General features: G+C 44.1%; 2 protein-coding genes across 2 annotated transcripts in view; one reads left to right on the top strand and one right to left on the bottom strand.

Annotated features, from left to right (window-relative positions):
• Positions 1 to 882: 882 nt before the first annotated feature.
• Positions 883 to 7,882, bottom strand: EFCAB9 (EF-hand calcium binding domain 9). Its single transcript, XM_048859873.1, has 5 exons — positions 7,747 to 7,882; positions 4,093 to 4,241; positions 2,807 to 2,983; positions 1,026 to 1,177; position 883 (listed from the first exon to the last, which is right to left on the bottom strand). Coding segments are annotated over exons 1-5 (615 nt in total).
• A 6,241-nt stretch (positions 7,883 to 14,123) lies between these two features.
• Positions 14,124 to 23,767, top strand: part of STK10 (serine/threonine kinase 10) — a 73,162-nt gene continuing 63,518 nt past the window's right edge. Inside the window, exon 1 of the mRNA XM_048859866.2 lies at positions 14,124 to 14,837. Coding sequence (XP_048715823.1) covers positions 14,682 to 14,837 — 156 coding nt within the window. The 5' untranslated portion in view covers positions 14,124 to 14,681. The remainder of the gene's footprint in view (positions 14,838 to 23,767) is intronic.

Raw genomic sequence — 23,767 nt, 5'->3', positions numbered from 1 at the left:
AAAACATGAACTGTTTTCTCTGAATAACCTCAAAACTGGGGCTTCAACAGCTTCATTGTCTTGATTCCTGGGAATAAAGCCTTGGGAGTGGGGAAATAAAGGGATGGGGTCCTATTTCCTGTTATGAATTCCTATGCCACCGTTAAAGTAACAACATTGGTCCATGGTGGCAATTCCTCCATTCAGAAGCTGGGCCTTCATATGTGATTCGGCTGCCTTGTTATAGAATTACAGCTTGGAAAGTTCAATGCGCAGAGGCTTAAGGCAAAAGTGGTGAGAAGGGGAACTGGGTTTAGAAAACTGTTCCATTTACGGTTTAAATGGTCAATACTTAACAAGAGAAACTGCCCATCCCTTCTCTTCTCTCCACAGATGGATTTAATTCGATGATTTATTTTAACAAAGAAAAGAGCATTGCCTTTGGCTGGCTCCATTCCCCACAACAACAGTAATGGGTGCAGGGAGATGAGACAAATCTAATTTCCCCCATGCTTATTTTTAATGGAGACATTTTAATATGGACAGAAAACAGCATAGGGGGGAAAAGCTGACAAACATGAATGAATCCAGTATCAGAAGGGATGAGCCAGCTGGGTTTTATGCTAAACTTTATTTCATATGTCTCTTCAAAGGTGATAAAATGGTTGTATGGGGAGGACTGCTCTGTCTCAAGCAAGATGTAATGTAGTTGGAGGGTGGGGCAGGGTTGCTATCCTAAAATACTTGAGCAATGCGGTATGGCAGGGAGGGTTGACATGAATATCAGCAACTGGCTTGGGGTAAAATATGAGGAATGCGCCTGAAGTACAAGCTGCATCAGCTATTCCACATGGGATGACATCAGACCTGATTATGCACTTTCATGCAGTATCTGAGATGGGATCTGGGGACAAAATTATACAGCTATAATTATTTGGACCATTATTTGAGTTATAGGTTTCTTAAAAGTTGGTGTTTTAAGCTAACCCAAAACCCCCTGCACCTGGGGCCTGGGAAAGAGATGGTTGAATCAAATGGTGTTTTACTAGTGTAGTTGTTGCATGCTGGTCTTGGTGAGGTCTGGGCCAGATGATTCTGGAATCGCTTCATTCCACCTCTTCTTCTTTTTCTCCTTCTTTTTCTGTTGTCGATCGATGCAGAAGATTGTAAACATTTTGAACTCCTTGTAGCTCAGTTGCTAGTGTTGGGGAAAAAATACGAAGTAGCATCTTAACAAGACAGTGATGGTTGATACCACTTTAATGTCAGAGATAAGCCTGACCCAAGATTTGGGATCTCAGAGAGACATACATACAATGTTCCTTCCAATCAAACTTTGGAGAAGTTTGGATCTGAACTTCATGGGCTGGGCCCATCTCAAAGGACCACACTGTAGCTGTGAGGGCATCTCCCCTACATGTGAATATCACTCTACCATTCCGCAGTGGTTGCAGATGTCATGATGCTTCTGGGTGGAAATCTCTGTGTTTTTTAGAATTATATCCGGCACAACCACAAAAGCAAGCTCTTACAAAATGCTCTTTAACCAAGCAGCCCATTTGCAAAGCGGAAATAACTGGGTTCAGGTCTATTATTTACATTAGTGTTGTGTCTGGATGCCCCAAGCACTAGAGTCCTTAGATCAAGGCACTGTACAAACTCTATTAGGAGGTTGTAAATCCTACAGGATAGGGAAAATCTAAGTTAAAATGCAACAAGTGCCTGTTAAATAATTGGAGGGCAGGGGAGAGGGAAGGTAACAATGGGGAAAACAAAACCACCAATTAGAGCAGTCCATTGCACACACAGTTTGTCACCTGTGGAGAGAAGGAATGAACTCCCTGTGACAGACATTAGTCTGTCATTTAATATACTGCTGGAAGGTGCTGGGATACTACGGGGATGAGGCTGCTATACAAACCCCCACAGAACAGTGATATGAAACATGATTAAATAAACCTTTTAATATATCAGCAATCCCTACCTATCTAGTCATTATGGGCTCGCAATTTATCAGACTTCACCTTGGTCATAGGTCTTGTGGAGGGATTTGAAAGAGGACAGGCTGATGGACAAGGGAGAAAGCATGGAGGTGCTTATAGGAGGAGACAAACAGGCTATGGAGGCTTGCATTGTTAGCAAGAGTGGTGTAATCAGTAGAAGAGTAGGTAGGGAGGGGTAAAGTTACGAGCCTTGAAGGTGAGGTCACAAATCCTATATTCAATACAGTGAAGAAGGGGGAGTTGGCGGAGATCATAGAGGTCAGGTTTACGTATGTTCACTGACTTACAGTCCTCTATATTCCAAGGTGAAAGTGAATTACCTAGTAAGAAGGGCACCATAATCAAACCCTCAGTCTCCAGATGACACCTCAGCTGATTTAAAGCCCAGCATAGCCTGGGACCTCAGTATAAAGAATAGAATAAACCAGTGTGGGGGAAAAAGAACGTGGCCCCGCAGTTGTCTGAATGGCAGGCTCTGCATAACCACTTTTGCTGCTCTAGCACAAGGTAACAGGGCAACATAAAGCTTCTCTGAATGGAAATGGAGCCAAGAGCAGTGTTCAAGAGAGGTACTCTACTGAGCTACATGGCCAGTCAGCAGGACTCATTAGACCTGAGCTCAACTACTGCCCTCTCTGTGACACTGGACAGTCAATCTTTCAGCCTGTTTTCCCTCCCACACTTTGTCCTATCTATTTTAATTGTGTGCTCCTGGTAGGGACTGTCCTTGGGCAGATACAATGGGGCTCTGATTTCAGTTGGAGCCTCTGTGTTAATAAATAAAATGTGGCATTATTAAGGGCTTGTTATTCCTCTAATCTTACCTCATCTCCAGAGACATCAAAGTCCTTGAATATCTTCTCAAGCTCTTGTTTCTTGATGTTAAAGAGGAACCTAGTGGCTTGGAACGCCCTAGGGCCAACTGTGTGTCTTCCATCCATATCCAGCAGCTCAAACACAGGCCCAGAATGTTGATAAATGAACTGCTTTTCCAGATGGTTCTGTTTCAGGACAGAAATGTTTAAGAACAAATAATGAGCAGAGATATCCTGTTTTAGAAAATACATATAATACCAAACACAGTTAAAGTCTAGATAGTAAAAGCTGGTAACCTTCCTAATTCCAGCTTGCAATACAAAGAGAAAAGAACTCAGTGCTTCCTTGCACACATGCATGCCTAGCCCTATGCATCCAGATTTGTTTTCCCCAAGGCTTCAGACCCTACTAGTGCTGCAAAATAATTCTGAGCTGGATGGCCATGGAAATGAACTGAGCACACTGAGTCTCCCACTTTCCTTCATGCAGCCAGCAAAGCCACAAGTTGCTCTTGAAATGACTAAGTACTCAGGCCTGCTGTACATCCATGGATGGTCTTTGCCCTCTTGGCAGTGCTTAATGTGCACCTCTAGACTTGGCAGTTCATAGCCCTGGCACCTCTGGGCTTGCCGCATCAGTTATTCAAGTAAAAAAAAAATTCCTTGAGTCCCGGCACCTAATTGCTTGAGCCCTGGCACCTCTTTCGTTACAAATTAAGCACTGCCTCTTAGGACTCCACAGGATGACACTGCTAGCAGCCTGCCCCCAAAAAGGAGAAGCTTGGGCTACAGTATGACCCCCCAAAAGTGGGGAGCTGTGTATAACTCTGGCTTGTGTGAACATTCATTTCCCCCCCACACCCTTTAATTCTCACACCAGGCTACTGTTTTCTTTCGGAACAGGTCTGACCTCTAATAACGATCAATAAGAGAAAGAGTCGTAGTACGAAGATTGAAGAAGAATCGCGTGCTCTACTGCGCAACAGGGAGAGGGTGGAAAATGCTGACCTGTGAAAATGGGATCCTGTTCTAGTCTTGCTATTTTGCAGAAAGCAGCAGGCGCCTGCAGCTCATTTTGTGAGCTGAGTTTTTGTTTATTTTCAGTGAGCTGCCTCAGAACATAAGACCATTTAGACAGTTTCTAGCTTGTGGAAAGTTCCTCTACCTTCTACTTATCACATTATAAGTGAAGATTAGACTCCCAGCTGGCCGATTCAATTTATGAAGGCACTGAATAACATCAGCTTCTCTGAAGCCTCTGGCTGACACACCGACAGGGACCCCAGGCTACCTGCCTCATGAGATATCAGGATGCACACCAGCATGTAGAGCTCATCAAAGCCAATCTCCCCTGCGGCATTCCAGTCTAGCAAGTCAAACACCAGCATGATCTGCTTCTTCGTCAGGTCAGTCACATAACGGAGAAAGTGATAAAGCTGCAGGTCTGGAAAACAGTGGGTTGTTAGGTCTAACCTGTGCAAAGCTGTTAGTAATAATTAATAGGATTTATAAGGAACACACTGCTCCAAGGTGTTCAGGTTACTGCACAGACAATTAAAATACAGTTACACGCTCCGAGAAATGTTCAGAAATAACAATGCGCACGTGGTGACATCTGTCAAGAGAGAGGTAGTTTGTGTGCATGCATGTGTGATTTTTTAAAAATTTTTGCTTGTTTCTGCTTGTTATTCAGCGGCCCAAAAGTGACATTTTTCATTTTTAGGTGTTTGAACAAAACGCCCGAGAAATTTGCTTAAAAGTTACATTTTTTCCAAGTGAAAAATTACATTTCACATGCGCTAAAAGAAAGATCTTTTCAGATGATTTTTCTTTACAGAATGGGCCAGGAAATGCCACACCTTCGAGGCAACTGCCGCAAACATTCAGTCACATGCTCCCCTGAAATGTGATGATGGAGCCCCTGCAAAGGAACCTCATCTACCTATAGGAGGTACCAGGCCATGGCTGTGTGGTCTTCAGGGTTTTATTGAAAAGATCCAGCCACCTATTTTATTTAGATTTATACTTTCCATTATTTTTAATTATAGTCTTGGAAACTGTGAGCTGCTGAGTGCCCTCAGCTGCCATTGACATCAGCCATATTTGAGGGCACTCAGCACCTCCCTGGATTGGCTCCAGCGTGTCTTTCCCTGCTGATTTTAGGCCAGAGGGAGTTGCATGTGCATATTATGAGGCCAGAATTCAGCCCTTTATATAGCAACCAACCCCACCGATCCTTTGACTCTTTTCTGGTTTTTTTCCTTGTACTTTGTCACTAGCGTGGGGTGATGGTTCCAGCACAGTGCTGGGAAATGAGGCTCAACACCACAATCAGGTTAGATCACTACCATGGCATGGACAGCGGGGGGAACTCACATCACTCATTTCTTTGGTGGGTTCTGATCATTTTGGTCTCTTTTAAAAGATGTTTATCATAGAATCATAGAATCATAGAATATAAGGGTTGGAAGGGACCCCAGAAGGTCATCTAGTCCAACCCCCTGCTCGAAGCAGGACCAAATCCCAGTTAAATCATCCCAGCCAGGGCTTTGTCAAGCCTGACCTTAAAAACCTCTAAGGAAGGAGATTCCACCACCTCCCTAGGTAACGCATTCCAGTGTTTCACCACCCTCTTAGTGAAAAAGTTTTTCCTAATATCCAATCTAAACCTCCCCCACTGCAACTTGAGACCATTACTCCTCGTTCTGTCATCTGCTACCATTGAGAACAGTCTAGAGCCATCCTCTTTGGAACCCCCTTTCAGGTAGTTGAAAGCAGCTATCAAATTCCCCCTCATTCTTCTCTTCTGCAGGCTAAACAATCCCAGCTCCCTCAGCCTCTCCTCATAACTCATGTGTTCCAGACCCCTAATCATTTTTGTTGCCCTTCGCTGGACTCTCTCCAATTTATCCACATCCTTCTTGAAGTGTGGGGCCCAAAACTGGACACAGTACTCCAGATGAGGCCTCACCAATGTCGAATAGAGTGGAACGATCACGTCCCTCGATCTGCTCGCTATGCCCCTACTTATACATCCCAAAATGCCATTGGCCTTCTTGGCAACAAGGGCACACTGCTGACTCATATCCAGCTTCTCGTCCACTGTCACCCCTAGGTCCTTTTCCGCAGAACTGCTGCCTAGCCATTCGGTCCCTAGCCTGTAGCTGTGCATTGGGTTCTTCCGTCCTAAGTGCAGGACCCTGCACTTATCCTTATTGAACCTCATCAGATTTCTTTTGGCCCAATCCTCCAATTTGTCTAGGTCCTTCTGTATCCTATCCCTCCCCTCCAGCATATCTACCACTCCTCCCAGTTTAGTATCATCCGCAAATTTGATGATACTAAACATTTATACATTGTTATACAAAGTTATACATTGATAACTACCCGTTGAGCCCGACAATCTAGCCAGCTTTCTACCCACCTTATAGTGCATTCTTCCAGCCCATACTTCCTTAACTTGCTGACAAGAATACTGTGTTTAGACTCCATGTGATGTTCTTCATCAGATTTAAATAAGACCTGAGCCCAAGGCATGAGACCTACATCCAAACGTTTGCCTTATTAAGGGATAAAAGGATTCAGTAGTCTGATTTATGTCCCTTAAACACACAGGCTCATTATGTTTGGATATGAATCTGGATCAAAATGTCCACAGAGTTTTTGGGGGTCCCATTGCTCATTATAACAGTCTTCAGGCAGGTCAAAAACTGGGCTTAAACTCCCTGCAGATACTGCTTATTTTTTTTAACTATTGAATAATTGTTTTAAACAATATTTAGCTTGACAGTGATGTTGTACAAGTGTAAGGTGCACCTAGGGGGCAGGGAAAAAAACAACTTTTGCAGTCCACTTCAGTGCTCTGAATGGATTTGCCCCAAAGTGTTTCAGAACGAATATGACTTTGCCACCCATCAGCCCCATCACCCTGTGTGTATGATACCTCCTTTCGCCTGAGCCTTCATCTGTGGTATTTATTTAGATCAGTGATACTCAGACTGAGGCTCAGGAGCTGCAAGTGACTCTTTAATTTGTCTCCTGCAGCTCTTGGCAGGACATGATTTTCAAACACTTTGTGATTTAACTATTAACCAGTAAGGCTGCTTTTACTATGTTATTAACCAATTGTAGTTGAAAAAAGAATAATACTTGGTCAGAATAACCAAGAAATATTTATATATATAGAGAGAGAGAGAGAGCAAATAAAACAATTCACACTCCTGTGGCTCTTTTGGGTTATGCTGATCGCTAATTTGGCTCCTGAACCACTGAGGTCTGAGTATCACTGATTTACACTGTAAGCTCTTTGGTGCAGAGACTATCTTTTATTGAGTGTTTGTACAGTGTCTAGCACACTGGTGCCTTAGTCCTGATCAGGGCTTTTAGCTACCAGAGTGCTAATGATAAATAATAATGATGGTGATGATGCCACACAAGTTAATTTGAATTGCAGGACTGTCAGCTTTAAGAGGAACCAGGTAGAGAGAGAACAAAAAAGTTTACGTCTTAGGCAAGAGCTGAACACATTTCAGTTATTGCAATCATGCTAGTAGGCTGGGTATGAGGGCTGGGTATCATTTCATCATCTGATGTGTTACTAGTCAGGCCATATAACCTTTTAGAATGGATGGAAAGTGCTATATCAGTCGAGACACAGTGGTATATGCTACAACGGAAAGCCATCTATCTGGGGCAATTCCAAAACTTTGCATTAACCAAGCCAGCAAGTCAATTAGCATTACAGAATGCAGTATTTGTTGTAATAGCTGAGACATGGTATTTATAGTGTTTCTGGAAATTATTTTGAACCCTAAAGAATTTTTAAACAAATCCAAAACACTTTTTAAATGCTAAACTTGATAGCATCATATAATTCTTTTATATATATAGATAGATATAAACATTAATCTTAGTGATAGCAAATTCTAGGGCCTGTGGAAAGTACTTACTATTCAAAGTATTCTTATTATGAACATCTAGGAGTTGGAAATATTCTGCAAGTGCTCTAGCATTTCTAACTGATAATAAACAGTGTATTTTATCTAAATACAGAAACTGCAGAAAACATCCAGGTTTCAGCCTCATCTTGGCAGTGACTAATTCTGTTTACCTATGAACATTCACAGTAGCTGAGGTGATGCCCACATCACAGCAAGAGAATTCCGTCTCGGAACCAGAACACAATCATGTATCCTCCTGACTGAAATGTGTGGGGGGGTTTTTTTTGGTTTTGTTTATTTTTGTTTGGGTTTTTTTGCCAAGCATCATCAGACTGTGCCTCTAAGGGCTGAATTCCCCAGGCAGACAGGCTGGGTGGGTCGCTGTGGAGGTCTTGTTGCTATGCACAATCAGCCAGTTGGAACAGGACACTGAACAGAGCAGAGCTCTTGCAAGCACCTTAGGCATTGAGTGATCCACTAAACATTGTGGAGCAAATGGCTCTCTACCACTGAGGAGTCAGGGTACACATCCAAAATGAGCATGAAGAATTATTCTTTTATCACATATTTTTAAAAAATGCAATTCTAGAACATTAGAATCAGATTGAAGCTCACATTTGCAAGGAAACGTAGATTTAAGGTCCCAATTCAGCGAGATATGTGTGAGTTCACTGAGTCTATTGTGATGTCAATGGGAACACTCATATGCTAAAATTAGACATGTGCTTAAGCACCTTGCTGAATCAGGGCCCTAAAGCCTTGTCTACACTAGAAAGTTGTATCACTAAAACTAGGCTGGTGTAGTTAAAGGCAGACACCCCCCCAGGGCACATCCAGTTATATCAGTATACCGGTGCTTTATACCTGTACAGCTATGCCTGTACGGGAAAGAGGATGGCTATACTACAGTAAAGTATCGTTATACCAGTATAACTGCATCTATGCAAAGGGTTGTACTGGTATAACTCTATCAGTAAATAATCACATCCCTCACCCCGATCCTGTTTAAGAGCTTGATTCCTGAAAACACTTACTGCTGAGTGAAGTGCTTACTACTGTGAGTAGTTCCACTGAAATAAATAGAACTAGTCATGATAGTAAGACCCCTGACTACAGGATCAGGCCCATTCTTGTGAATCAAAGGCAGATTTCCAATGCTTTTTGAATATTTTTGCAGCCTACTTCTTATATTTATGTTAGTGTTTTAAAAAGACAATAAGAAAACAATTCCTGGATTGGTGACAGCAGATTTGCCAACATGGTTTGAGGTTTGTGGGCTTCAGGAAAGAAGTGAGTTTGGGGATGTGAATATGTCTGTATCTATCTTGTTTTATATTTAGATTGTAAAGTCTTTGGAGTACTATTTGTTCTATGTTTGTACACAGGGGTCCTGGTTGAGGGCTGAGGCTCTTGGTTACTACCGTAATATGAAAAATAATTAATGGGTAGGTACATGGCATATTGGGAAGAAATTCAGATTAACTGATCTATAACTCTGAAAACAATTGGCCTAATTCTCTTCTCACTCCAGTATTGCCAAACTCAAACATTGTATCAGCCCTCCAAAATCATGAGAATAGCTGAAAAATAATGAGCTGTTAAAACCAAATCAATGTTGGGTTATTTTCATTTGCCGCCTTCTTTCACAGGTATACTTCAGTCACATTTGCAAGCTTTCCTCCACAACCGCAAGGGCTAGAAACTTATTTTTTCTTACATGAAACTGAAATCCTCACATGAGCACTTATGTCCAGCAGCTGGATCTTATATAAAGCACCAAACATCATGAGGTTCAAGATAAAATCACAACAGTTGGCTACTCCAGTGTAAATCCAGAATCACAGAAATGAACTCAGTGTGAGAGGAGACTCAGACTCAATAGTCTAGGAGGGAACCATTTCAACGAACAAGTAAAAAACAGAGAGTCAAGGTGGGTGAGGTAATATCTTTTATTGGCCCAACTTCTGTTGGTGAGAGAGACAAGCTTCTGACCTTCTCTCTCACCAACAGAAGTTGGGCCAATAAAAGATATGACCTCACCCACCTTGTCCCTCTAATATCCTGGGACCGACATGGCTACAACACCACCGCATAAAGTAAAAAGCTGATCAGTCAAGCAAGACCAGTTGGTCTCAGATCTAGACATAAGGCTGCAATATCAAATAATTCCTCTAGATGTCCCCATTTTATTCCAATTTTAAATGTGCTGCAGTTAATTTAAAGTATGTGAAGGACTATTATGACTTTAAACAATTTGGGTTCCACCCTGTCTATCCATATTTACATGTGCTTATATCTTTAAAAAAAACAAAAACACCCAGAAGTTAAATATTTAGTGGCTATATTTAAGAGCTGAACTTGGGGAAGGAGAAGTGATTTTCTTCTGTTAAGATAGTTTTAGACACATTTTTTTACACTCAGATGATTCAAAAACATCTTTATTTTACAATTTCCATCCTGTCCTTTGATCCTATATAAGCACTTATGCAAATGAGTAACCCCATTGTGTTCAGTTGGTCTGGTAACCTATGTAAAGTTACTCACCTGCATAAGTGCTGGCAGAATTGAACCCTTACTAGGTAGCCATGAATTAGGATAGGAAGCTGTGACTTGTTTGAAATCTTTTTTTTAAACTACATTTTATTTTATTTTTACGTAGTATGAAGCACAGGTGATCATGGTTTTCCTCCACACTCTCTCTTCAAAAGTTTATGTTTTAGATATATATTTCTTCTCATCCCAAGACATCTTTACAGACACAGGGAGCAGTACAGTGTCACCATTCATTCCTGTCCGTGGCTTGGTCCTCCTTTAAGCCCAGCCTGGTCATATCCCTGTGCACAAAGTCCTCACATCTAGTTGGGGGTTGGCCTCTTGGCCTGACTGACCTTGGATGAATTTGCATTATTTTCTTGGGCATCCTATCATCTGGTTGTTTTCTACAATGTCACCACCACTGTGATCTTTTTGATTGCAGACAATCCTGTACACTGATTTCACTTCCTACTCTTCTTCTAATTTTATTTGTCTTAAAATCATTTCACTTTACTGTTGCCATCTTCCAAAGAACTCTCAACTACCTCCAGCCTTCTGATGTCTGCTTAATTTCCTGCAACTCTGACCAGTCTGTAGAGTTATACTGTTAGGACACTGGTTTAATCAATTTTCACTTTGGTAGCAAACAATGTTTTTGTGAGTCCATAATTTCATCAGTTTTGTGCAGCACTTGTTGCTAAGGCACACCTCCTTTTAACCATTGGCACGGTTCAAGCTTCCTAGGTACATATAAAATTTTACTTTTTCTATGACTTCACTTCTGTTGCATGTCAACACTATATCTATTGTCCCTTTTCCAAGATGTAACCACTTTGTCTTCTTGGCATTTATTGTAAGTCCAAATCAACTGCACCAATTTTCCAAGGCAGTATCATCCGTCCACATTGAATCAAATGCCTTTGTGAAGTCAATGAAAACGGTAAACATCTTTAATCTCCATTCTCATTTTTTCCCCATCAACTATCGGAGCATGAATATCTGATCAAAGCAACTTGAGCCTGGTGTGAAGCCACACCGTTCCTCACCTACTATTTCCTCTAAAACTGGTCTTAATCTGTTGACAATTACTTTCATCATGATTTCCCAGTACTGATAATAAGCGTATACCGCTATAATTATTCAGATCGGTAGAATACCCTTTCTTCGGGCTTAGTACTACTATTCCTTTTAGTCAGTCATACAGTACCTCCTCTTGCTCCCATATCTTCTTATATATTTTTCATAATGATTTAAGAGCGTTTCTCCTGCTGGCTTGTAGCAGCTCAGCTCTTATATTGTCTGTTTCTGTAGCTTTCCCATTTCTTAATTGCTTCACTGCTCTTTCTACTTTTTCTTCTGATGGAGGTTCAGTGCTGATATCCATTCTGTCTTGCAATCTGCACTGTTTGTCTAGCATGTCGCGAATGCTTGCATCTCGAACTACAGCAGGGGTTCTCAAACTGGGGGGTCGGGACCCCTCATAGGGTGAGGAGGTTATTACGTGGGGGGGGTCATGAGCTGTCAGCCTCCACCCCAAACCCCACTTTGCCTCCAGCATTTATAATAGTGTTAAATATGTAAAAAAGTGTTTTTAATTTAAAAGGGGGGGTCACACACAGAGGCTTGCCACTCTGAAAGGGGTCAGTAGTACAGAAGTTTGAGAGCCACTGAATTACAGTGTTCAGCACTTTGTCAGAATGCTCCTTCCATACTTGCAGCACCTCTTCAGCATGTGTGGTCAGTTCACCAGTAGTCTTTCTTACCACTTGCATCATTGGCCTGACTGTGTTTCCATACAACTTAACCTTTTTGTGTACCATTTTCATATCTTGTTTTCTTCGTGCCTCCTTTAGTTGTGGAACCTCTTCTTTCCAGAACTTTTGCTTGTCCAGTTGTTGTGATTTCTTCACCACTTTGGTAACACTTTCACTTCTTCCACTTTCCCAGTAGTCTTGACTTGTTCACACTTTTCCTGTAATGTTCTTGTTTCATTGCTTGTCCAGATTTTTCTTGTTTGCTTATGCCTTCCAATAACTTCCTCTGCTGTATTTTATATTGCTTCCTTGAATATTTCCCATCCAGTCTGGAGTGCAATTTCTTCATCATCGCAAATGAATGGTTTGAAATAACCTCCAAGCCTCACCTTGTATGTCTTCCTCCCAGAGCTATCCCTTAATGTATCAAGATCAAATTGGGCTCCAGCTGCACCCATCTTTTTCTTGGATTTTAATTTCGTATTAATCTTTCCCATTAGTATTTCATGATAACTGCCACACTTGATATTTGTATAGACTCTATTATCCAGAACTGACCTTCTTTGCCTTTTACTGATAATAATGTAGCCAATCTGGTTTTTGATGACCATCTAGTGAATTCCATGCAAACTTGTGCATATCTTTGTGAGGAAACCAAACACTGCCAATAATCAGATTATGCATCTCACAGCAAATTCTTAACCTTTACCCATTATTGTTTGCTATCTCAATGCCATATGGTCCAATGCTATTCATTTGCTGACCATGTCCGTTATCAACATTTGCATTCATATCTTCCATTATCAAAATCATATTATGATTTACAGTGTTACCCAACCATGGATAAAATTAATCTTTCTCTTCCGCTACTTCTGTTGGTGCATAACAGCAGTTCACAGTAATGCATAGTCTATAGCAACCTTGCTGTGACAATCTACTCAGACACAAGTTTCCAGCTAGCTGTTTATTGAAGTAACTGTTCTCTTGTCCGCTGCTATAGCAACTCCATCTCTTGACTTCACTTGTCCACTTGGTCTGTGAATCATAGAATATCAGGGTTGGAAGCGACCTCAGGAGGTCATCTAGTCCAACCCCCTGCTCAAAGCAGGACCAATCCCCAATTTTTGCCCCCAATCCCTAAATGGCCCCCTCAAGGATTGAACTCACAACTCTGGCTTTAGCAAGCCAATGCTCAAACCACTGAGCTATCCCTCCCCCCTTGAATGTCTGCAATAAAGGAAAGTATAATTTCCAACTGTGACCGCTCCTGTACCCAGCCAATCTGTCTCTTGTATGACAGCAAAGGAAACTTGTATCTCTTAACTCCTCTGCTATTAGCTCAGTCTGGCCTGGAATGAATGGAACTCTAACATTCCAGCTTGCAATACATGTAATATGTTTAGCTATTGTCTGAAATCCAAGTCCATTTCCATTTGCTAGGCTTGACAGGCCTGTGTCAAAATCCATGTCAGTTTAGCTTCCTGTACTGTTTCTATAACAAGTAAATTTTGGCTGTAATGGCTTTTTAGGCCAGTCCACCCTAACCTCCTTCCCCCTCCCCACTTCCAGGGAATACCTGCTGGCCTGCTAGGAACAGGTATCCGTGATTCCACCCTAGTCCACTAGCCTTCCAAGGCTAATGAGCTTAAACTGCTTGGATTTGAAAGCACAGTTTTCCTTCTCCTAGACAGACTTGCCCTGTGTGTGCCCCAGTCTGAAATCAGAGTTTCCCTTCTCTTACATACAGTTCATTCACAGCACCTCCTCCTGTAATATTTGGTGTGAGCCTTCTGGGTTTCTGCAAGACAGGCAACCCCATGCACCAGTCCAGAGCTCCATGGTTCAGGTCTTTGTAACTACTACCGAAAAGCAATTCTTCAAATCATCATTTCAATGGCAAAGTCTGGTTTGAAGGCACAGTGAGAACTACACTTCCCAGTGCTCCCCGCGAAGGGGGCGGGGGCAGTGGAACTGCATGGCAAGAGATACGCCAGTGCCCTTTTGGGTAAACGATGGCCAGGGGCGGGGCCAGCAGAATGTAAAGTATCTAGCGGGCTTGGGGCGGGGACAATAGAACACTGTGTATCCAATGGGCAGGCGTCAGCGAAGCTCCGGCAGGTGGAGCGGTCTTGGCTCCATGTGGTCGGGTTGGGGCTGCGCCGCCCTCCCCGCTCTGTGTATTGGTCCCGAGGGAAGCTCCGCAGCTCACCGGGCGGGCAGCAGCTCCAGCTGCTCTGAGCGCCGCGGGCAGTCGCTGGCTGCCGCTTCCCCTTTGGGAGCTCTGTGCCCGGCAGCTCCACGCCCCTGTCCTGGCAGCGGCTGCCGCCCCGCAGGCAGAGAAGCAGGGCGTATCTGCCGGGCCCTGGGATCCCGGCTGGCCAGGGGCACGGCACCTTCCTAGGCTGGGCAGCGGCTCGCCCGGCTGGTGCGGGGATACTGGATCTGGGGGCTGGGCTGGGAAGTGCCTCAGTCCTGCGACTCCCCAGCCGCTCCTCTCCAGTGCGCCCTTCGCCCCATCTCCCCAGGCGACCTCTGCTCTGCCGGCCCCAGCTTTCTCCTGTGTCCCCGGGGTGCGGGCACTGACCGGCTCAGATTCTCCCCGGAGTCCCCTTCTGCCTGTTGTATGGTCGAGAGACCCCAGCCCTAGGCAGCACCATGGCTTTTGCCAACTTCCGCCGCATCCTGCGCCTCTCCACTTTCGAGAGGAGGCGATCCAAGGAGTACGAGCACGTCCGCCGGGACCTGGACCCCAACGAGGTGTGGGAGATCGTCGGGGAGCTGGGGGACGGTGCCTTCGGCAAAGTGTACAAGGTGGGTCCGGGGGCAATGCTGGGGGTACCGTTGGGGGAACGTGCATAGACCGCCCCCCGGTGTGTATGTGGCGGGGCTGGCCTGGGGGAAACTGAGACCCCCAGGCACGTGGGTGGCTGGGTGGGTGCCCTGGCCTTGCTGCGGCTGTGGCATGGCAGCGTGGGGAAAGGTTACAGCCGGAGCGGTGCAGGGCAGCCCGGAGGACTAGGGGGAAGCAGCGAAGAGGACGGGTGGGGAGGGGGCTCAGGCCATGGCCAGGGGGCTCCATTCCCCCGCCTCGCTCTTCAGAGTCTCCACATAAAGCTGTGGCCCTCGGGCAGGGCTAAGACGCTCCGGAACTATGATGACAAGGCCCCCTTGGCTGTGTTTACAGTTCATTCTCCAGGGTCCTTTGACTGGCATCTTACAGCCACTAGCCATTGAGTGCAGGTGGCCTGAGGTCTGTGTGTGCAGTGTGGGGAAGCTGTGGGGAGACACCACACACCCTTTGGAGGCTGCCGGGGGGGAGGGGGGTGTATTTGCACAGAACCTGGAGCGGAGGAACTTTTTGACCGAGAATCTACATAAGTAGAAATAACAATATGTCAATTGTGCCGATTTATTTTTGAGCGTTATATCTACCATTTCCTCCTTCTGTCCTTCCCAAACCCTCTCCTAGTCCAGCATGTGTCAGCTGAGATAAAGCTGTGTCCTAGCAGATGTCGCAGGTGGTGACCAGGGCACCTCCAGAGGCTGTCCCAGAGCTCAGCAACACACGGCAAATCACCTTCTTTACTTTCCTTTTCTGTCAAATCTTAGCAGCATTGCGGGCTGAAAGATCTTTGTGCCCTGTTGTCCAGGGCTTGTTCACAGTTTGTCTCCTTACTTGTTAAACAAATCTAGAGCTGTCTTCAGCATTGCAGGAAAAATCCTTTCGGGAGCCTGAGTCAGCTTTGCAGATCCCACTAGCTACTGTGACTAGAAACTGATGAGAAGCTAGGTACTTTGCATGAGGGGGTGGGAGAGAAGAAAGCATCCCTGTGGTAGGTGCAAGGAGAGGTGAGATGCTGTTTTCTGAGTGATACTTTAATAGCTCTGCTGGGTGTTCTTTGCCCAGCCTCTAGGTAATACGAATGAAGAGATCTTACTTAGAAGTCAGCACTCAGAAGGCGGCATGCAAGTTTTGTATGCTTCCAGTGATAAAAATATTCATATCACTGTGGTTCTTGAAACGGTGAGAATCTCTTGGAATTTGCAAAGGAGACATACCCGTTGACAGCAGGGACAGATGCAGTGCTATGAGTGCTTAACCTGTATGTTACCGGACCATGTTTTCAAAGGCCAGATACTCTGTTGTACTTTCTATTGCATGTCAAACAGCAGGCTTGTGCGATGCAGACAAACAAGCCTGCACAGTGGGGATGGACACTTCAGACAGTTAGAGACTTGTCGCTAATGGTGAAGAGGGTTGATGTTCCAGCCGTATTACAAGACCTGGCTTCAAAGGGTGTTTGGAGTCGGAAAAGATGAATTTAGGGGTCTTATTGAATCTACTCATAAGCATCAGTTTACATTGCAAAGTTGCCAAAGAATTTGATGGATAAGTAAATATTGCTGAAGAACGGGTCAAAACTCACATATGTGAAGGAAGCAGGTGGGCTGCAGATCAGGACTGAGGTGCTTTGCCAGAGCCCCTGGGAATGATTACTTGTCTGTCTCATGTTGCTAGAAAACCCTCATTTTCTTAAGCATTAATGATCTAATAGTGCACAACTTTTGCTGAAAGTGGCACCATCTTAACAATTACTCTTCTCAGAAATCTTTACCCTGCTGTTACCAATAGCACCTGAGGTTAGAAAGTAGAATATTTTTCTCTGGCTTCATCCTGCTTTGTGTATTGGAAGGCACTTTGTCGATATTCGCTTTAACTCTTTCCCTTGTATAATCAGTTGCCCCGTTTGTGTGAGTCTTTCAGACAAAGACAGGGGAATGAATGCCTTCAAAAGAGTGAAAATATGATTGTGGGGAGAATAACAACAAATTGGAACAGGGTCTCTAAGAAGCTGAAAAGTGGCAGGGGAGGACAAGGGGTGAGAAGCAGTTTCCCTCTAACTGTCAGTTGTTGTAATCTCTGGTGTTATAAGTAACTATAGTGTGGGTACTGCATTGTCAGCTGGAAATGTGACCTTTCAAACACACTTTGCTGTTGGCCTGATCCAAAATCCACTGACATCGGTGGGAGCCTTTCTGTCTTTTGGATCAGGCCCTGTAAAAGCAGGCCTATAGCTACAGGAAGCCTTCATTAGCTGTGAATGCTATTCAGTTTTTATTAAGGGGTCTTTGCAGCCTCCAATACCTCTAGATTTGGAGACCGATAAATACAAAGGATAACTGTAGGATTTTAAAACCACCGCCCTTTTCCAAAGGAAGTGATTACTAGAGAAAGAAGTTTGATGGTGATCATGGATTATTCACGCTCTTCACTATGGCTGCACTAAGACAAGTCTTCTACAACGTACAGCCATAGCTCCATTGACTTTTAGTTTTCTGGAGTGGAGCTAGTTGCTTCAACTTCAGGCAGCTGAGCTGGCTCCTCTGTATACTAATCTCGGGCTTGTGTACACTATGCTTGCAATTGATTAAATCAGTAGTGGTGTGTAAGAAGTAAAGGAGACTCTGAGCCCTGGTCCAGCAATTCCATCTTGCAAATACTATTAGTGTGTTGTGCTTACAGTGTCACGAATATCAAAGGAGCTAGTTACGAGTGCATGTACAAGCTGACAGGTACATGTCAAAAGACTTCTTCCGTTAGAACTTGCTGTATTTAATCATGGGATTGTTTTGCTGTGTTTATGCCTTTTATAAAATGCTATCGCTGTGTTCCAGTATGCACACAGGAGAACACCTACTCCCCTGATAACACTTGCCTGTGGCAGGGTGTGGACAGGATGGCCCCTTCAATAGTGTGATCTGTCCTGCTGCTTGCAGTTGCAATGCCAGTTTTGCAGCAAACCGAATGCATTAATCTGAATTCCTGAACAAAGGGCTTTCAGTAAAAGGTTCTATATAGATATTATTCCGCCCCACCTAGCCCCAGAGACCATCTGACTGCAACTTCAGGAACACAAAGTAGTGTCTCCTTTATAAAGAAATTGTTTTATGCTTCCTCTTTTTCTTCTCCACCTCAATTTAAAAAAAAATCTATTCTAATTACTCAGTCTGTGATGGCAGTAAGGTGCGTAATATTATGTACCCTGGAGGATATAACTACTGTTTAAAACTTGGTGTGGGGAAAGAGAATGAAAATAAAACAGCATATTTACTATGCACCATATAGCTGCAGGTTGTGCCTGGATCCCATGGTGATAGATACATTAGAAGTGCTTGGACTGTTTCCTCTCCTACCTGCCTCAACGCTCACTAATTAAAACTGCAACTCTCTGACTTTTTGGGGTAGATTTTGGTAACTCGGGCCTGATTCCGCCAAAATATCTCCATGCAGTTTTACCGACTTGCATGTTAAGTTTCTAAGTTGCTGGCCATTCTAAAAAACCCCATTAGTTTTCCAACTGTATCATAAAACATTCACAAAATATTTGCATGTTTTGTAAGGTCACATTTTGGCCTGTTAGTTTTGGCCTTGTCTCTTCGAACAGCAAGGGGGTTATTTTCCGTTTAAAATGGGGGAGGGGAAGAAGCTGCTTCTTTCTTAGTAAATGGGTATCCGCATCCTAGTGGCCCTACAATAACAACCACTATGGATGACATCCTGGCCCCATTAAGATCAAAGGGAAAACTCACATTGACTTCAGTGTGGCCAGGATCCCCACATAGGGCAACTGAAGACTTGGATTAAAACATGGATACAATATTCAAAAACATCTAAGTGATTTAGGCACCTATTGACTTTCAGTGGGTTTTAAACTCTTAAGTGCCCAAGTCACTTTTTGAAAACTTTACCCAAGGTCTTTTATCCCTCATGCTAAGTTTCAGCAAACATTTCTCTTAAGAAAGTGATGTAGCATTGACGCTGGCATGCTTAAGGTATTGGAGAGTTTAAAGGGTGAGATGCATACGGTGTTAAACTAGCAAAGGCCCCTTGCTTAACTAACTGGATCATTCACACTCTAATTTGTCTGGCCTGACACTAGGTCTCAGACTTCATTCCCATTTCCCAGCTTTGCTTAGTTCTCAGTTAAGACAACCCCCAGGTCCCTTGCCTCTGAAGCGATGCCTGAGCATTGTATCCCAGTGCTCTCTCAGCGATGTGGGGTCACGGTGGGGCAGTCTGCCATTTGTGAGGAGAATATTGAGGGAACTGCTTCTGCTTGGAAGTGAAGTCTAAGTCAGTCCAATTTCTTATGTTTCAATTGACTTAATTACAGAAAAACAGCTCCCGAAGCAGCCACCTCACAAAGTATAAAGGCCATAAAACATCTCTTGTCAGCTGCAATAGCATTCTATTGCTTTTGTGTTCACTTCCTCAATAGCTACCTATTGTGATCTCATGCAAAAGTATTTAGTTAACCTAACTTGAGACACTTTTGCCTGGCATTCCTGTATCTTGGAAACAGTGACTGAAACTGCACACACAGGAGGTCCTGGAGGACCTGCTGGGCGAAGTGTGTGTGTGCTGGAACTTCTAAAGTGTTTGCATTGTTGTCGGTATTGAGTTTTGTGTAACATTTGCAAGCAGGTTCAAGCATGCCACCCATCTCCATCACCAAAGTCCTTCAAGAGGATCTGTGCTATAGAGCAGAAGCAATTCACAAGCTGAGTACACCAGCAATGATTGTTGGGTTTCTAACTGCGGAGGTAGGGAAGCGAAGAGCAAATTTTTTTCCTACAAGGGCCCGATTGATCTGACACATTTCTGGCATGTCGCAGAAAGGCTGAACAAAACGTGCCCCAAAATACTGTAGGCTTGGCTGCCTAAGCTTCATTCTCTGGCACTGACTCACACCAGCTATTCAACCCGCTGCTCAGCTGTGAGCTTCCTCTGCACCCAGCTCAATGTAGAAAGTTGCTAGGAAACTTCCAACAAGTGGTCTCATGTTTTTTTTTTTTTCTTTAGCGTTTAAGGCTTTTTGACAAAGCCAGGGCTGTGGGTTGGACTGAAGCAGGCAGGCTTCCTCCCCGGGGAGGAAGAGGTTAATAGTGAGCAGTGTACAGTGTTACAAAGCTCTTGGGTCTATGCTGGCTGAGTATCTCCAGGAGACTGCCGGGGGGGGGAGGAGAGGTGCGGGGGTTCTTCTTAAATCTTCTCTATCCCTTGCGGGGGCGGGGGGATTCTTCTTTAGTGGATCCTTGTCTCTTAAATCTTCTCTATCCCTTCCCCCTGCTTCAAAGCAATGAGGGCCCCCCCCCCCGGGAAGGAGCAGATGCATTATCAGATAAATCCATTTGCTAGTCACGCTGCCCCATACCCACAAATATGACCTGAGCAGAAGGCTCATGAGCAGATGCTGCAGGGCAGCACTTTAAAAGGATCAACAAAGAAAAAGGCAGCTGCTTGGCCTTGCCACTTCTGATGCACTCAGGGCCATGGTACGTAGGCACAAACTGGTGCGTGAGAAGCAATACTGAGCTAGTCCTTAAAGGCCTGTAATTGCCACCCATCTTTGTCTGATGTGCCATTGCTTTAGTCCTTTTAATCTCTCCTCCACTCTCCAGGAGAAATGGTGCTGGGTTCTCCTTCAGCCCTCAGTGAGGAAGCACTTGTGTATCAGGGTCTTGTATCATGCTTCGATCACATTTTTTGCTTGTCCTTGTGACGTTTTGGAGCTGGGAGATCCATAGCTATTGGCTGATCTCTCTGACTCTCTCGTCATGCATCTGACGAAGTGGATATTCACCCACGAAAGCTTATGCTCCAATATGTCTATAAGGTGCCACAGGACTCTTTGCCGCTCTCTGACTGTGTGACTTCTCATTGCACCTACTCTGCAAAGCTGGGGGATGTGTGTTCTGCTTCTCATTAACATTTCACAATTTGTTTTCCAAACCACTTCTCTTCCCCTAATCCTTCCATAAGGTTTCTATGGTTGCCGGAGTAACTGATCTTGGTGCAACTCATTAAGAGTTGGACCGTGGTTTTTCTAATCCTGGCTGAAATTACATTAATGGGACAGAACCCAATATGTTGCACCATATTTACCAGAAGGCTCTAAATCACACACAGTGGGCTGAAAGCTTTTGCTTATGCATTTTATGTGGGAGTTGTGCCTCAGCTAGTGCTTACCACCTAGGACTGTTGGGCCACGGACTTGGGCTTCTTTGTCTCAGAAGAGCTGTGTGATGTTATCTTGCCTGCCTCAGTTTCTTCATTCTGCAGCTGACACCCTGGCCCGTCAGTCTGTGAGGACTGATAAACTGTGGTTAAACAGTGCTATTGAAAAGTGAGGTATCACTAACTCTTCTCTTCTCTCCCTCCCCACACCTTCCCTGAGGAAAACACTTTTCCTTCCGTACTGCTAAGGATCAGCGTTTTTTACACACACTTACACACACACGTCTCTTCCTGAAAGGCCATGTAGCAAGATAGACCCTAGAAACAAGCTACCCTTCCTCACTCATAGCCTGGTAACTGGAGCAGTCATTGCACATGATTTATGGTGCACTCCATTTCTCTCCCAGTGAATCTAGTGCCAAATGAAGCACTGAAGGATTTGACATAAGTAAACAAGGATGGGGATAGCAGGGAAGGAAACATGCCAAGGAGACTGAGGAAAGAATTGATCAGACAGAGCCTTAAATTGAAACGTGTTGTTAAGCTCCCGGCTTAATGCTTGTTCAAAGAGAGGCAGAGTTATACAGGTTGGTGGTGGCCACCATAACTTAATACAGTGGTCCAGGAATAAGAGAGAGGGCTTTATGTTGGTGAGCTTTGCGGCACAAATAAGAACACGTGAACAGAAATGAAAGCACTTGTGTGTGTGCTCGGGCAGCAATGGCTGCTGGGTAGAGTAAGGTTTCCTCTTTCTGGTTTGGGGTAAAATTTTACCAGGTCTAGCCTGCTGATGGTTTAGGGTGGCGCTTTTGAAGGTAGAGAGGATTATAAGAGGTGGGGTGATGAAGAGAGTTAATGAGCCTATCTATGTAGGCCTCATTTCCAGTAGGCTCAAAATAGTAGGGAGTGTTGAACCTCCACGCTGACTTGCATTTGAAGAGGGGTAGGAAGGAAATACAAATCAGGCCTGCTCTGCCAGTGTTTCTTGTTGTCCCAAGGCGGGTTCTTACCCAGTGCTATTAATCTTCCTCCTTTCATGTGCAGAGGGAATGACTGGGCATTTGCACCTTAATGCTTACGATCTTTTGTATAAAATTCCTCATAAAGCAACCCTTGAATCCCTTTTTACAGGAAAGTACTTCCCCCTCCTCTTCCTGTGGGTGGAACAGCTCCCTTAGGAGGATTTATTGGTCAACTCTTGTACTAGAGATCTGAAACCCCAGTGATTCAGCTGAACGTAGGGTAAGAACCTAACACACACACGCTGTCTGGCTCACTCAGTACTGCCAGCATGTTGCTTTGGTAGAGGTAGCGAGGTTAGAATGAGGGTGACGTGTTGGGTGAAAACCTCAGACTGTTGAGGTCAATTGGAGTTTTCTCACTGATTGGGATAGGGCTGGATTTTCACTCCTTTTGTACAAATGGATTCATAGTCACCTGGCACAGTGGTTGTGCCCACCACTCCATTTTCCTGCTTGCACAGAACGGACAAAGGACATGAATGACCAACATCATTGCATGCAAAGAGTTGGGTAATGTCAGTCAAGGTCTCATTTTACTACCAGGTGTTAACAAGTGTTAGTTCCAACACCCAGTGGAGCGGGTGGGGATTCCTCTTAAAAAGCAACAACTAAAGGATATTGGTGTATATCTCTTCTCCCCTGCCAATAGTAAGCGAGTTTTTATTGTGGAGTTCACTGTTTCACTCACAGATCAGTCTCTCTGTCCTTCCAGCGTGAGTTTAGGCTTACCTGTGCCATGGTGCCTCCCAGCAGAGTGCTGGGAATCCCACAAGACTCTTGTTGCATCCTTAGTGCTTCATTCTGCAGCACTGACCTTTTTAATATCCCTGTCTCTGCTGTTTGTCATAGCACTCTGCTGGGTGGTCCCAAACACTGAGTTCAGAGGGTATAAAAATACATCATTTATTGTGACAAACCTAAGTGACTCTACGGGGCTTGTCAACTAGGAAACTAATTTCAGCTCTCATTGATTATCTGACTGTTATATGAACATTAACTGTAGGGTCTCTATAGTGCGTTAATTTATTGATGCAGACAGCTCAGGCTAAGTTCATTTGAAAGCAATTAACCATGGTGTTGTCCCTGAGAAATATCTGAACGAGCAATTACTAGATCTACACAATGTGACCATGCTGCATGCAAAGTCTTGTTATTGAGATTATCAACCTTGAAATGCAGCGCTTGATGAGAGAGGATAAACATACATTCTGTTTGTTTTAAACAAAGTAACTGGACTTTCCTGTTCAAAGAGATTTGAAGCGTCGAACTCCTCTCAACACAGAGAAAAGCCTTTTTTTGGGGGGAGGAGTGGGAGGGAAGAAGTGATAGAAAATGCAAACTGCACCCTGAAAATGGAGTAATGTTATTCCAGTACAACATTAGAAAGATCAGCCTTTGCTTTGGGAGGAGTAAGTGGGTAATTTGGAAGTGCTGACAAGCAAATGGAGGAAGAATGTGCTATAGTACTGATAAAGCTTTGTTTTAAAAAACCATGCTTTCAGTAGTGATCTCTCCTTTTATAATGAAAAAGAGTAAGTTCACTTGGAGCCTTATCCTTACATCACCTCCATACCCATGACTCCCTTCTCTTTCAATGGACAGCAAGACCTGGCCTCTGGTAGAATGTGCATTCTAATGCACTTCTAATAGTTCTTGGATGGATTTGTCAGCCTCTGAATTTTGCAATAGCTCATGAGATG

Source organism: Caretta caretta, chromosome 8 (assembly GCF_965140235.1).
Source record: "Caretta caretta isolate rCarCar2 chromosome 8, rCarCar1.hap1, whole genome shotgun sequence".
In the NCBI taxonomy this organism is placed as follows: domain Eukaryota; kingdom Metazoa; phylum Chordata; order Testudines; family Cheloniidae; genus Caretta; species Caretta caretta.
The sequence above is the reverse complement of the archived record's forward strand: the minus strand, read 5'-3'. Positions and strand labels throughout refer to the sequence as shown.